This window comes from Lates calcarifer, linkage group LG15 (genome assembly GCF_001640805.2).
Source record: "Lates calcarifer isolate ASB-BC8 linkage group LG15, TLL_Latcal_v3, whole genome shotgun sequence".
Taxonomy (NCBI): Eukaryota; Metazoa; Chordata; class Actinopteri; family Centropomidae; genus Lates; species Lates calcarifer.
The window spans coordinates 16,742,970-16,758,947 of record NC_066847.1 but is presented as its reverse complement, the minus strand read 5'-3'; the positions used below and the strand labels follow the sequence as shown (position 1 = coordinate 16,758,947).

The following is a 15,978-nucleotide window of genomic DNA, read 5'->3' as shown; positions in this document are numbered from 1 at the left end:
ATGGAAACTTCCCAAACAGGCTGTGAGGCTCCCTGCAGGCGGAGCGACCTCTACACCAGCACGGAGCATCTCACTGCTGTCTCTCTTCAGTTTATTCCTGCCCACACGGCGCCCCCTGTGGTGACTACCACACCTCGGTCTCTACACATCCTCACACACACGCACACATACACACACAAAATCTGCTTTATTTTCTCCCTCAGTCAGCCACCCACACTCAGTCACGAGGGACCAGTGCGTGGTTGCACCAGTGCATGTGCCATTTTCTGGTGTGACATTTCACCACGTGTGCACGAGTGTTGTATACAGTGCATGCCTGTGTGCACACAAGTTTGCACGTCCACACACAAGTGTGAAGAGGAGCTAATGCATTAGCCTTGCTTTAGGATTCCTCAGCGCTTCTTATGGAGGCGGGATGGAAATCCCTTAGTTTAGCAACAATGTAGTCCAGCAGCGCAGACGCAGGCAGGGAGAGACACCACACTCACATTCATCTTCCTCAGCTGCAGCCCGCTGCCAGCAGCAAGAAAAAACTGCAAGTCAGGAGGGTTTATGAGTATTTCTTCTCTCCACATGCTGTCACTTTTTTGGACCATGGATCCATCTGCTCCTTTACTATTTCTTTACCTTTCCATCTCAATCAATACATGAGACAGCACCGATTATAAAGTGTAGTGAAATGATGTATCCCAACAACTTTCTGGCATTCCCAGACAACCAGTGGAAGAAGTACAGTTAAAGCTAAAAAGGAAAAAGTAAAAAGTTTCGAATTCTGTCAGTTTAATACACATAACAACCTATCTAACATAACTATAAGAAGAGCGAGGGAGATGTCATTGTGCATCAACACATTATTATTTCACTGTGTCTTTAAGGCTGTGGTGCTGTTGACTGTTCTGTGTTATAGTGAGAGGTGTAATATTTTGTATGACCCAGTTATATTAATGAAAAAATGAAAATGAAAAGCATTGTGCCCCTCATGAAGTAGGACTTAATGCAAGCCCGCTGGGTGAACATAATACAGTAGCGAATGAGTTCAGCTTTGATCATTTCATTAAATCTGTGATGTAGTGGTCACACACGCATGTTGGGACAGTAGTCACTGAAGTTCACTGATGGTGTCAGTAGTGAAAAATACAAACAAACAATATATACATTAGTTGCTGACAGCTGCATTACTCCTATGAGTCTGACACTTTCATTCACAGATCTGAGAAAACTGGAGAAGAAAGCCCCGGGGGGGGGGGGCATATTCAGTACTACATATTCCCCAGGGTCCAGCACCATTATAGAAAAAGAAATATGTATACAGTGTGATGTGGTGAGTTGGCAGTTCTTGTCAAGATCTGATGGGATCATGTTTGTTTCTTCAAGCTCCAATAACTATGACAAACATGTCTTTATGAGAGACATGATCAGCTCCCTACCAACCCTCCATTTTCTATATCCACTCTCCACCTGTATCCTGTCCTAGCCTGCACTGGGCCAGAGGCTGGGTCCACCCTGGGGCAGTGTGCTTTGACAAATACATTAAAGGCTGGATCCTACAGGATGCATCGCATGGTTGGTTCACTAAGAGCAGAGGTTTCAGAACTGTGAGAGTTGAAGGCAGAAGGAGACATGTGAGATGTGTACCACAATCTGCATCAAAACTCAGACTATATACATGCATACATGATGCACAGAAAAACATTCATAAATCCTCTTAATAGTAATAAATCATAGGAAAAAGATGCAGATCTTGCCTGAGGATCACCATGTTTTTAAGTTTTCTTCAGTATCTTTTTTTAAGTCATTGCTGTTTGCACTGCAACCTGCTGACAGCTAATTCAGCATATTTCTAACAGATGAAATTTTCAGTTTGCCAAAACGTAAACAAATATAGACTAATGAGTTGGGCTCAAGTTGTAGTCCATATCTAATATTATACTTCCTGTTAAACCCCTACACTCAAATCTAACCAAAGAACTGTTGTTCCAAAATGCAGAACATGATTATCCCTCAAATAGAAGTAAGTGAAATAATAATAATAGCTGTTACAAAATACATCAGTATTATTATATGATATTATTTACTGTGTAACATCTCTTGAGTAACTTTATATACAAGCTTTTGAAATGGCCTTGTTGGTATTTGATGATGTTGCTGGTCAATGAATGCAAACTTTGAAAGATTCTGCCACTAAAGTGTTAGATGTGCACACTCGCATCTATGGCTAATTTGTGGTTTTCAATTCATCTAATCTGTATGTTGCGCACCAATGTGTAAAGAACATACACATTCCACATAGAAAGACCACATACCAGCAAAATCAATTTTATACCCAGGGCAGTTTTTTGCTCTGAGGCGATGCTGCTACAGACTGAGGCTCCTCTCTGTGTTTTGGTGCAGAGTGCTTTCAGTCTGCGACACTGTGTCCTTGTTTGGTTATTTTCCAAGCTTTTCTACTTTATTAAGTATTTCACACTTGAAAATGACTGCAAAGCTGAAAGCGAGAGTGCATGATGTGGAACCAAGGTCATGACCCAGAAGATTTCTACGGTATTGCGGGTAAGTTTATCTGTCCTCCTTCGCCTTTAGTTTACTTTGCTGGTAATTTCTTGTGCTTTCTCAAAGCTATCACAATTGTGTCTATTTTGTTCAGATTGAGTCATGAGCCTTCTCATCTCCTCACATCACTCTGATCCACCCTTTAATCACTCACTGCCTCCCCTGCTGTCCACTGAGGGGTGACAAATGAATCCTCTCCTGCTCTGTGCCACATGTCGTGACACAAATTACCGCACATTCACACACATGCACAAGCACACATTGTAGGTCTATCAAAAATGAATTTACGTGGATAGTATTTCTGACCTGAAGCTGGCAACAGCCAATATTTGACTGTGGCCATTTGAATGTCAGAACATTCCAAAAATAGCCCAGGAATCACCAGTCCTCTCAACTTAAAGGTTAAAGATTTCTCACACAGCATAGGAGCTGTGTTCACACTGTCAGCTGTAGACATGTTAAACACAGACTCTTGCTCATTAGCTGTAATTACTGTATTAAGGCATGATTAATTTAAAAACCTCAAGCAGCTAATATTTGCTAATATTTCAGGGATATTTGTTTTTATGAAAATCCCTGCTATTCAGGAACACTGAGAATCTTAATTGAAACCAGTGATATTGATAAAAATACTTTAAAAATGTGTGATGCATCCTTTTGTCCTTTAAATATGATCAAAAGGTTACATCAGAATGAATATAGGTTAAGAGCTTCCTATGGATACTACTGACATAGTAAAGCAGACATCTGTCATGCCAGAGACTGACTGGCCAATGTCTGATTTTGTATTATTATAAAAAGGATAATATTGACCCAGATCAATATATCAGCTTATTTATCTATGCACCCTGTATACACATGGGTGGTGGAATCTATTGATAAAGCAGATCCAGAAGTACTGTGATTAACAGATCAATTAATCATTACCAAGCCTACCAGGAACTGAGAGAGCTGACAATATCAACAGTCACTCTGTGAAATTTGTAACCTTTGTGATTCTAACATCTTTCCAACTCGAAGAAACTGTCAACCAATAGTCAACCAATCAGAGCTTTATAGGCGGGATTAATAGTTGAGACACCATCTTCCTAGCTAGCTACCTGGCACCATCCATGAATAAAATCAGCCTCAAAATTGCCAACAAACATCAATAAGAAGGAGAAATGATGAGAAAGCTGCCATTTTTGTTTTATCATTGTGAATAATCCATCTATCCATCCATTATCTATACCACTTATCCTTAAGGGTCACAGGGGAACCAGTCCCAGCTAACACTGGGTGGGGTACACCCTGGACAGATCGACAGTCTATGACAGGGCTTCATAGTGAGTAAACTTAAATGAATTGCTCCTGCCGAAAACTACTGCAGCTTCTGGCAAAAACCCAACCCAGCCCCCAGAGAAAAGTATCAGTACTGCAAGACCCTGGGTTTTCACCACAACATTTTTCCATTTAAATGCCAGTTATTATTTTCAGTAATATCTGGTTGGTTGGTTAAGCGAAGGTTAATTTTAGGTCTGTGAAAGGATACAAACTTTTCTCAATGGAAGTCAGATGTACTTGATGCTGCTCCATCACCCAGGCTTCTACATCCTCAACCTTCTGCCTTGCTACATAATTAGCACACTATTTTCTGCAGCGGCACTGGACATTAGCACTGGAGGTAAATTGTAATGTTCAGATCATTCACTATGGACCTATAACTAGAGACACTTGGCTGAGAAACTGGCTAAAATGAACATGATGTCTGGCTGAATGAAGCGAAATGAAATTCACTGTGATTATCAAGATACCTCTAGGGGGCACCAGATAAAAGCTGTCACATTCATAAAAAGTTCCCATTAAATAGAGTAAAACTTTCTCACAGGGATCTCTTTTCTAAGTTGTATTTTAGTTAAGTAGTTAAGTTTTATACTTTGGGTACACAGGGCCCCGGGTAGAGGTAGAGTACGAGGCAGCTCCCCCACACCACCACAAGGTGCTAAACTCCTCTGGCCGCCTTCAGCTGGACATGCTGGAGCGCTGACAGTATGTCTTACCCTCCATCTGCTGCTGGACGGGACCTTCAGTCCCTCTGCAAGAGAGCGGGTGAAGAAGGCTGGGAGACAGACTGTAATCTATGAACTCCTCAGTTACTGAAGGTGCTGAGACCAACAGGTCCAGCTGTGTATTGCCTGACCCAAGCAACAACTATCTATCTTCATCAAGCCAGTCCATATCAGACCCCCCCCCACCCCACCCCACTGAGTTTTTGTCAGCCTCTTCCCTCTCCTTTATTCTCCTCTGCCAATCTATCTGTCTTGTCTCTGTATCTATTGTCTTTCCTTCATTCATCACTCACAACTATCACCTGTCTATTCCCCTCTTCACTGCACAGTAGGCCATAACCATCCAGCTCCCCAACCTATTTCCACACAGAATCCATTACATCTCCTCAGCCTCTCTTTATCTTCATCCACAAATTCAATCCATCTAGTCACCCATATCCATCCAGCCAAATATTCACAGGCTGCTTGCCTCTTCCATTTGAGCTCATCACAGGGTTCCACTCGCTCACTCTGTACCTGGGATTATCATCTAGGAGATGCTATGCCGTGGTGAGTTGAAGCACACTGAGGGAGAAGAAAAGCTATAATGCATCCTTCTCTTTCTATCTCTGTGGATGGATGGTATATTTCTTTTTTATTTTTCACACCTTGAGGCAGAAACGGCCCACACCCTGCTGTTGAGTTACATAAGTGCGATAACTAGAGGAGAGGAGGCTGGGGCAGCGAGGGGATATTAGCTGCATTGGAGACTGGAGGAGGATAAGGCAGGAGATACCCACCGCAACATCTCTGCTTGGTTGGCTTCCCACGACTGGCTCAGTATCAGCCCACTATCAGCCTGGGGAGGGAAAGATGGGGAGGCAGCAATGGTGGCTCAGAAGAGGAGGAGGAGGACGACAGAGAGAATAAGACCACAGGCTGATTAGGGGAAGCGACTGAGAGAAGCAGAGGAACGAGGGAGAGATAGATGGTGGAAAGGTTAGGGGGAGAAAGGGAGCTGAGAAATGTTCCATCCCTCTGGCCATAGTCCTGACGGAGCCAGGATAGAGATGTCAGGCCACATCCTGTCTGCCGAGGGAAGGGAAGGAGAACTGGGATCAAGCAGCAGACAATTAGACTTCAAGCCACAGGCCCTTATCCCATCTTATTTTCGCCTCGCTCCCTCTACCTTATTCTTTTGTCTCTCTTTACATCAGCACCCCCACCCCCCTGCTCTGAGCATCCCCAAAGCTATCCAATATCAGCACTTGATTCTCCTCTGTTCCCACAGGCTTCCCGGAAGCTGATCAAGTGTCCCTCCCTGGACCGCAGAGGGCCGGAATATGGTGCCAACCTCGCAAGGTCACAGAGCTCGCTTTCATCCGATGAAACCCTAAACCTTCCATTTCTTTTCTTTCTGTCCCTCTTTTTACCCTCTACTTCAGCCAAAGTACTCCACTTCCCTTTTCACCAATGTCACAGAATTATCCTCACTTTTCACAAATCATACACATTTTCACCAGCTTGATTGCTACTGAAGATGCCATCTCTGTTTCATTTTCCTGAGAGCATACTTAACTCCAAGGGTGAGCTTGAGGTCAGACAAAACTAAATCTATTTTACACATTGAAAGCGAAACTTGTCTTTCTCTATGCTTTACAGAGAAGCAAACATAATTGTTTAACTTTGCACTTGACATATGAATGCTGATGTAACTTCCCTTAACAAATAATGTTTTAAAAGCAGGGCTGAGTGATATGGAAAACAATATTTTTTTTTCATATCAGTTGATATCAATATATCACAATATACATCAAATCACCATTTCTTCAAACTTAAAGGTTCCTTTTTAACCCTAAGTGAAATGTAAAGATATCATAAGGTTTTTTTGTTTTTTGTTGTTTTTTTTTTTTCGCAAGGCATGGAGCTAGAGAAAGTGGACACTATGCTCTGTTGTTGCTGCGCAGGTATCGCACTGGTTGGGTTGGGTTATGGGGACCACCAACACTTGAAGTATCATACTACTTCAGATGGTAAAAATGATGATGATAGTGGTATCATCTGTCTCTTTGGGAACATGCTTTCAACACAATTTACAGTGTACGCTATTCTGCTTCTTGTAGCCAAAATAGCTCCATGCTACCAATTTCCTCTGACCCCTCTTTTCAACAATCTCTTTTGACCCTTTTGCTGTGTCTGTTGGGGTGTCTTCTACAGTAAAGCTGTTGCCCAAGTTTTTGTTAACATTTTCTGTTGCACTGGTGTGTATGGCTGCAGTAGCCTAAACATTTGCACGTGTGCTGCTGCTGGCTGCTACTCCTACACTCTGTATTGTGTACATCAACCTAACCTGGCCTGGTTGTAACTCTATTTCAGCCACATGACTGGTTCAGTGTGACGCTGTTTTTATTATCATTAGCTTTTCTTGTTGTCTGTCAAAACATGGACGAGTTCAATCTACGTTTGGAGCAACCATGTCTTATATTTCTACTGTTGAAAAGTTATTATGTTATATTATATATTATATAAAGTAATAATAATTTAATCAGTCAACTTTGAGTTAAATAACTGTAAAAGCTTTTCAACTCACCATTTATCTCAGCATCTTTTCCACTCTCTTTCACGCTGGGTAAACAGTTCTCCAGGTAAACTCCATTGTGATAACAGCTGTGCCCTTCACTGAGCTGTGGTGGTGGCTCCCAACACAAACATGGAGTCTGCATGATACCACAGGGCCTGTTAGATGTGCTGGAGGCAAGGCAGTCCTCTAGCCACTGACACAGCATCTGACAGGCCGCCATGCTGGGGTTGCGCTTCCCCACCACCAGGTACTCAGTTTTGAAATCCCCATCGCCATCCGTGATGGCTGAGCCCACCCGAGGAGGTCCCTTCCTCATTTGGAGGAACTGCTTTCCAGCCTCCAGGAAGGCCACTGGGGCAGAGGTATCACACAGCCTCACCACCTCATCAAAGCTCTCCATGCCCAGGTAGGTGCGTGTGGTTTCCAAGAAGGAGTCATACTGGAAGGTGCGTAACTGTGATGGCATGCAGTCCTCTGTAGGTTTGGTCACCTTGATGAAGATGGTGTAGCGTCGAGGATCCGGGTTCTGCAAGGTCCAGGAGCACGGCATGGTGGGGAACACTGAGGACGATAAGAAGAAGCCAAAGAAGCGGCTCTGGACTAGGGTGGAACAGGAGTCAGACTCTGGGCCTGAGGGGGCTGCATGACACCAACCCTCCATCAGAAACAGAGGAGAAAAATACAAGAGTAGCACTGGGAAAGGCCACCTTGTCTGGCCAGAAACAATGCTTGCCATGGTTTGCAGGTCAATGGAAGGAGACAGTATCATAGATTGATGGCTAGTTTCCGGAGGACTCAACTTAAAGCTATGTGAGACAAAGGCCCAAGAAAAGGAGGGGGAGGGGATGAGGAAAAGGATGTGGTGAAGGAGGAGGGACGCAAAAGTTGCTCTTAAAGATCCAGCGATTGGCCCATGGCTGCATCAGTCGACCCCAAGATTCATGACAACCTGTGAAATGGAAGAGACAAGATATGAATTATACTTTGTATCTGATCAGACAATGAAATGGGATTACACTGATTCTATTTATCTCCACAATGAGAAATCAGTTATTGTTTGTGCTGTAAACTGAGAGCAACTGCAGTGACTCAGGCCCTGGAGAAAAACAGCGAGTCAAATAGAAGCAGATGGAGGGAAGGAGCCAGTGATTTAGTCAAGTTTTTCTTCATTACACAAGTTCAGATTGGTCTCTTCCTGAGAGACAACTGCTTTCCTCACATGTCTGCTCGCATATTTCATCTGCCAGTTCATTAATTTGTCCAATTATAAGACTATTAATTACAAAAAAGGCAACACCTGCAGTCATTCATTACTCCACTTTATCAGGGATGAGCCACAGACAGTGATGCCAGGATCTGTAGCCCTCTTTGCTTTTACAGCCTAAACAATTAGCTGATGTTTAGCCTTAAAATGGACATTCAAAAGATAATAGCAGTATGTTTTACTTTTTGGGCCAATCACTTCTGTTACACATCTGCCTCATTTGGTGGCTTTGATTCTTAAGGTGTTATAGTCGATTTTTCTTCATTGAAAAGCAGTGACGTGAAAATAAATTTTTAGGATGGCAAACAAAACCATTCAAATACACAGGGTTCCTCCCTGTTTTACTCTTTTAGTGATTCGTATCGTTTCATCTGAGGGTAATGACTGATTTGAAATGATTTTTAGGGAGATTGCCGTTGTCCATTGTTACAGTTAATGAGTGAAAAACAAAAGGTGCTCAGTGTGCAGCACTGAAGAATATGAAGCAGGTTGTCTAATAACTTTCAGTACACTATAGAAACAAGCTAAACTGATAGAAGCTTTGGGAAAGTGATACAAATGACTAAGATAACTAATCATTTCAAGTTGGACTGGTCAATATTTTGTATATTTATCATCAAAATAAAAATAAATAAATAAATAAACAAAAAACAACCTTGCTTACAATGATGCACCCAAAGAGATTTAACACCAATTCTGCTAATTCCCTCTGTTCTACAGGTCATTTTAAGTTTTGCAATCATTTACAAACGTAACTCTTTTGGTTAAGTCTCAGAACTCTCATCATCTTTTCCCTAGCTGTGACAGGTTGCTGTTTTTGGCCAATAAGCCCTGGTAAACAGTCATTTATGCAACCTGCTCAACAGACAGACAAAGTCATCAGTGAGCTGGTGGACATGTCGGTTGTTAGGGCAACAGATGCATTGATTCAGTACATCTGATTGGTACTGGTACCGATACACACCTCATTAAGTAAATCAGTTATTGACCATTGGTGCTGCCTTTCAGTAAACGGAGCATTTTCTGGGTTAGATTGAGAAGAAAAATGCCTCTAAAATGAAATATTTTGTTATTTGTAGGAAGGAAGCAACAGTGACAATAACAGCAGGGAAACATGCTGGTGGATTACAGAACAAATGTAGGCAGACTGATTTTTGTTTCAAAGTGAATTGTTTAAAGTCAAATTAATGATGAATGACAAAGTTGTCATAGTGACGAAACCAGTACTACTAATGACTGGTATTGGCTTAGTACATGCAGGAACATTTAAAAAGTTAAGATACAGAAACTGTATCAGGTGAGAAAAAGTTAGACCAGTGCATCCCAAGTGGAACCCAAGCAGAGGTTGATCTTGGATTTCCATACATCGAGACATAACTCAAAACACTTTGTTAATATATTTGCCAAATCCACTTATAAAATCTGTAACATGTCAGTATTGTCTTTAATGGCTGAATGAATTACTTAATAAGAGTTAGGGTTAGTTAATTACTACTGTTTTTAATATTCAGAATATATATGTTCATATATAGCAGGGGACTTAAATCTGACAGACAATCTTTGAGCCGGTCCTCCAGACTGAAAAAAATCTCAAAATTAGTTCCACCTGGTCACAAATTCAAATGACAACAAGGAAAATGTGGAAGAAACAACTGGCACCACTGGATCCATGTCCAGAACAACAATATAGATTTCAGATGGAGAGAACCTGACGGCCACAGTGTGTAGTGTAGCTAAAGACACCGGTATAGTGAAGTGTTGTTCTGATCAATCACAATGATCTGTAAGCCTGACAAAAAGAGAGTGTGGAAGAATTATGTTTGTGTGTGTCTGTGTGTGTGTCTGCGCGGAGCCATGGGGGTGAAAAGGGTCTAAAAGACAAATTGCCAGAAATCAATAGAGATAAGTCCTCAGAACCAATAAAACACAATCCAAACAGAAAACCCTTCAAAAGCAGGCCCTCAAAGGAAGGTATACTGTATCATCTCCACAGAAAACTTTAATCAAGCTGTTCCTCTGGACTTCAATGATAACAAGTACATGAAAGAGGCACATCAGACAGCTAAAGAACATTACATATCGCAGATCAGACAAGGAAATAAATAATTGTTATGTTTTGTACTTGGGGAAACTGAATGGTTGTTATATGGCTTTTGGTCTTTATTCTATTAGTTATTTCTTCATATTGGAATGTGTACCTAACAAATCATGAATTATTTTATGTCAATAACATGACAGTTTTCTTCTTTTACAGCTGGAGACACACTGAATATTACTGAAAGCTAAAGTGTAAAGAATGCTTTAGTCCTGACAGTCCAAGAGAATTAAACGACTGAAGACAACACACTGAACAACAGTGACGATGATTAGACTTGCATCTTTAAGCAATGACAAGTCACTTGTGAAACATGACACTGTTTATGATCTGCATGTATGCAGTACTTGTGAGTTGTTTTTATGAAAGAGATTCCAGTCCTAACATTACAATATCTTGTAAATTATTTTAATGAGAATGATGGACAGTGACTTGATCAAAATTCAAAAGATTCAAGTCTTTAAACACACATATAACATAATATTATATTATATTATATTATAATACACTATGATTTTATATGAATCAGCAACCATAATATGATAATAACAATAATAATAATTATTATTATTTGTAAAAGCAGAAGTAGTAATAGTTAATAATTAATAATAATATAGTTAAATGTAATGATCATTTTATACAGATGTTCCACATGGATCCTCATAGACATGACAAATGATGAAAATGACATCACATGAGCATTCATAAATTCTAAAGGCCACAGATAAAGTAGAAAACATCAGTTGTGTCATAATTACCTTAATCTGTGCATTTCTGGAAATAAATAAATAAATAAAGGCATTGCTTTAGAACAATGGAATACTTCCTGGTTTAATGCAGGGGTGTCAGTTCTCAAAACACTAAAGTCCTTGTATCTGATAACATTTACCAAAAAACGGCTCTTCTTCTTGAACAGTGATTCATTCAGTCTCATTTTATCTCAGCCTGGACCACGTCTCATTCTACCTCATCCTGTCTCAGCCTACCACATTCTGCCTCATCCTGCCTTGGCCTGGCAGCTCTCTAACTTCACCTCGTACAAGAAAGCGTCCAGGGAAAACTACCTCGGCCTCTTTCACCAGACAAGCCTGACAGTAATGAAATGAATAGAGCTTTAACAGAGGATAAAGAGCCGCTCTTTATTGACAGCCCCGCCTCATCTATCTCAGCCCACACCCCACACCATCCTCCTCCTCCTAACCTGCCGCGAGGGAGTCTGATCACCCAACATGCAGCGCTCTGTTAGAGCTTCCTGTTCATGTCAAGCCTCCCCTCATTATTAACACGAAGCACTGGCCCCCACCTCCCTACCTCCAACCTTGAAACACACACCCACAGTCCTCTATCGATCTTTGTGTTTGAGAAGCTAACAGATAGGGAGCAGCTATTAACACACTTTCATCTACTTTGCAGCAGAGGAGAACAGGATATGGCTGTGACAGAGGAGATTTGAGCCACAGCTGCACAGCGGCAGTGTAAAATCTGACCTGAAAATTAAACTCAGTGTTCCCTGTCAATTAATCAATGCAAGTCTCTGAATCTCTGCTGTAACATGCTGTATTATGGTGTTTGAAAGGCTATCAGGAGTCAAGGGCTACAGGATTTAAATTTCTAAGCTTTCCTAAATGGAGCATTGAATTCACTGTTTGAATTCAGTTATTGATCTTGGCACGAGGATAGCATATATAAAGGGAAATACACATATAAAAGACTTGTATGTAGAATTTGTATGTATGTATTTTGTTTTTTTTTTTTTTTGTTTGTTTTTTTGATTATGGAAAAATTTGGTATTTCAATGAATGGGGGTCTATGTGCAGCCTCAGCTTTATTTCCCTGTATAGGCTGATAATTAAAGTACTTTATTGATTTAGTGTTAGACTGAAGAAATATAAAACTTCAATTTTGTTGCAGCACTGGCTGAGGTTTCCTCACTTTTAGTCCCTAGAATGGGTCAAGTTCATAGTCATTTGTAGTCAACACGACAAACTCAATATTACCCCGATGATCATTGGGGTTATTTTCTCACACCTGTCAAAAAGGACTGTCAGTGGATTGCTCCTTTTAATAATGTCACAGAGCCAATATATAATCTCACAGTTAATTTCATTTGTATTGATGTGTCACTGAAATACCTGTGGTTTTGTGTCCATCCAACAAGTCTTCCAACCTAAAAAATCATATAGGTCATTTGTCCCTATCCCATAGGAACTTACCAGCAGCAGTAGTGTAATGGACCTTCATCATCAGGATAACAATAAGAAACATGTGGTTAAGGTTGTGGAATGGTCACAGTTTGGTTAGGTTTAGGTACAAAAACTACTTGGTTAGGTTCAGGAAAAGTTTGTGGTTTGGGTCAAAGTAAGTATTTCCATAAGGTTAGAGGACCTTTATTGTCATGATGATTACAATGATAAATGTGGTTAAGCAGTAGTGGAAGAAGTATTCAGATCCTTTACTTAAGTAAAAGTACCTTTACAACTATGTAGATATAAATACTCCATTACAAGTAAAAGTCCTGCACGGAAATTCCTGTTTAAGGAAAAGTACATAAGTATCAGCAGTAAAATGTAGATAATGTATCAATAATCGTATCATTAATCATCATTAGATGATTAATACTGAAGCATTAGTGTAAGCAGCATGTTACTGTTGTAGCTGCTGGAGGTGGAGCTAGTTTTAACTACTTTATATACAGTTGTAGACAGGGACAGCAGATAAATCTGAGAGGTCATGAAATGATTAACAAGAGAGGAAAAGACAAAAAAAACACTTCTTTGGACTCTTTTGGATTTTTTGTCAGATATTGGATCATTTGGTGAAACTGTTAGCAACTCATAGACACTTGACATGTGACCCTGACTATACACTGGTTTTTGTAAGACATCAGAAGGCAAAAAGGTTGGAAATCACTGGTTTTACAATATGTTGTAATTTATAGATTGTCCATTTCCCCCTAAAATGTAATGGAGGAAGTATAAAGGAGCATAAAATGAAAAGACTCAAATAAAGTAAGTAAAGTACAAATACCTCAAATATCAAGTAACTCATGTATCAGCTGATAAGGACCACAAGAAGCGGAGTAAATAAATGCAATTTGCTTTTTGATGCACATAGTAGAACATTTAGTAGCTGAAGAGCCAGATCTTTTTCTCAGGACTTGGTTGAGCTGGAGTCAGTAATGGTTTATATTACATCAGGTCTCTAGAGACATGACTCCAAGAGAAAAGTGTTTGGCATAACAACTTGATATGGTGTTATAATGTGAAATTATATGTTTCAGCTGCTTCTACTGCTCCCAAGTGGCATCTTTAAGGGAGTTTGAAGTTTTTTAACTCTTTGGCTCTTTGAGGTGATTTTTTTCATCAGTCTGTTACTGATTAAATTCAACCAAATCTGACTTAATAATAAATAATCTAAATCAGTATGGAAGCTACCAATTCTCTTAGTGATGGTCTTTTATTTTTAACAAATGACTGTGTTTATGTTTTATCGATTTTAGGATTATACAGATAGAATTTAAAGAGGAGTCAAGAGATATTCACATATTTACATTCCAGAATATGGAACTGCAGTCATGAACATGATGGCATGTTCACATGCCACACATATATATATATATATATATATATAAAGCTGCCTGGGCATGTTTCATATTCAGAGTGAGAAGTTCTTCACTGGATGGAAATTTTAGTATTCTGTAGCTGTGGAATTATTCATTCCTTTCAGCCTGCGGCTGGAACAGCAAGCAATTAAAAGAACAAAGGTGTTGCATTAGCCAGCAGCCCAGAAGCATGAATCCATGTAAACATGCCCAACAGGCTGGCTCTGTGAGCGAGTCAGAACAATGGCCCAATCACAGAGAAGCAACAGTCCCTCAGACAGATATGTAGAGGGAGAGAGAGATAGAGACAGAGACAAAGAGAGCACTGATGAGAAAATGATAGAGTCGTGTGGAGCATCACTTCTCACATCAGCAGCACGGGGATTACAGGCTGATTAGCAAAGTAACACGGAGACCTGCTGCCACACTCTACCGTATAAACTACAAGCCAAAAAGCCATGGGACTGTGAGACGCAGGCGGATTCCCTCGTCTCTGAAGTACAAATTGTGTCAAATTGTTCCTCAGTATCATCAAATTCTTTCACATGCAAAATAATTTGGCAGGGGCATCAGTTACAACAGTTTGTACCAGTGGATACTGATCATAGAGGCTATTCTGTCCACGTGTACCTGACTCAGGTGAGCAATCAGAAACACAGGAGGAGAAATGGGAAAAGAAAGGAGATGAAAATAATCCATTCTATAAGGCTAGACTGATATATGAGGGTGAGATTATCTTTTTGTTTACAATGATTTATGTTCCATTAACTCACTTGTCTCCACAATCATCACATGGCCAGTGTTACAAACTCTTCTACAAGCATTACTAACATAAGAATGTGGCAGAAGCTACATAACCAGGTGACAGCAACCACTGACTGTGCTGCATGCAGCGCATGTTAAAACAACATCATTATTGTTTATGGAATTTTACATTTTGAACAGTTTTGGAAGTTTTGATATTTTAAACTGAACAAAAATGAAATTTGGGAGATAATGTTAGAAAAAAGTAAATAGAGTTTTAATATAATATTAAAGAAAGAACTGTACTATGTTACTATCAACTACTCACCACCTGAGGGATTGAAAGGTGGCTCTGAGTAGTTTGTAGCTTACCCATCACAGTTATTCAACTTGAATTCAGTAGAGTGGATTCTAATACCAACCCAGAGTCATGTAAAAAAACAAGTCAAAATGTATCAACATTTCTCAAACAGTTCTTCACCATAATACACTTCCCCACTGTGTTAAATACTGTTACTGAAAACATATAGGTCCAGCGGTTAGGAATTATGTCAAAGTTATTTCTTTCTTCTTTCTATCTTTCTTCTCTGCGTCCTGCGTAAGAATTTCTTTTGCATGACAATCGTCTTCAGTTCCACCAAGTGCCACCCTTTTAACAGGACGTTAGGAAGGTTAATGGAGACACAAGCAGGAGAAAATATGGTGGGCTCGTTTCACGACAAAGTGCTTCTGTTTCTGTACACCTGCACCCTGATGACTGCAACAACAAAACCTGCAACATCTTGCAAGGCTCTAAAATTAAACAGATAATCATCTGTCTCTGCTGATGAATGTGTTTACCATGGTAAATGTCAAAGCCTTTCTAATAAGCAGAGGGAAGGCATCTCTCTCTCACACACACATACAAACACACGCTCTTCCTCAGTATTACTTGGATACACATTTCATTACAGCTCCCACAGAGCTCAATGGGAAGTCTTACAGCAAAAGTGGGGGACGTGTAATTGATGAGAACTAACTTAGGCTGCAATAATAAATTGTAGTGGACTGTTAAAAAAACAAAAACATTGCAGACATGCACAACTCAAAGTAAGTGTTCTGTTTTATGTCAAAGGA

At 40.2% G+C, this 15,978-nt stretch overlaps 1 protein-coding gene across 10 annotated transcripts in view; it reads right to left on the bottom strand.

Moving 5' to 3' along the window:
* Positions 1-15,978, bottom strand: part of adgrb1a (adhesion G protein-coupled receptor B1a) — a 134,165-nt gene that overhangs the window by 89,732 nt on the left and 28,455 nt on the right. For all 10 annotated transcript variants that reach the window (XM_018665706.1, XM_018665703.1, XM_051076082.1 and 7 more), the window contains one exon: positions 7,168-8,107. In XM_018665706.1, coding sequence (XP_018521222.1) covers positions 7,168-7,927 — 760 coding nt within the window. In that variant the 5' untranslated portion in view covers positions 7,928-8,107. The remainder of the gene's footprint in view (positions 1-7,167; positions 8,108-15,978) is intronic.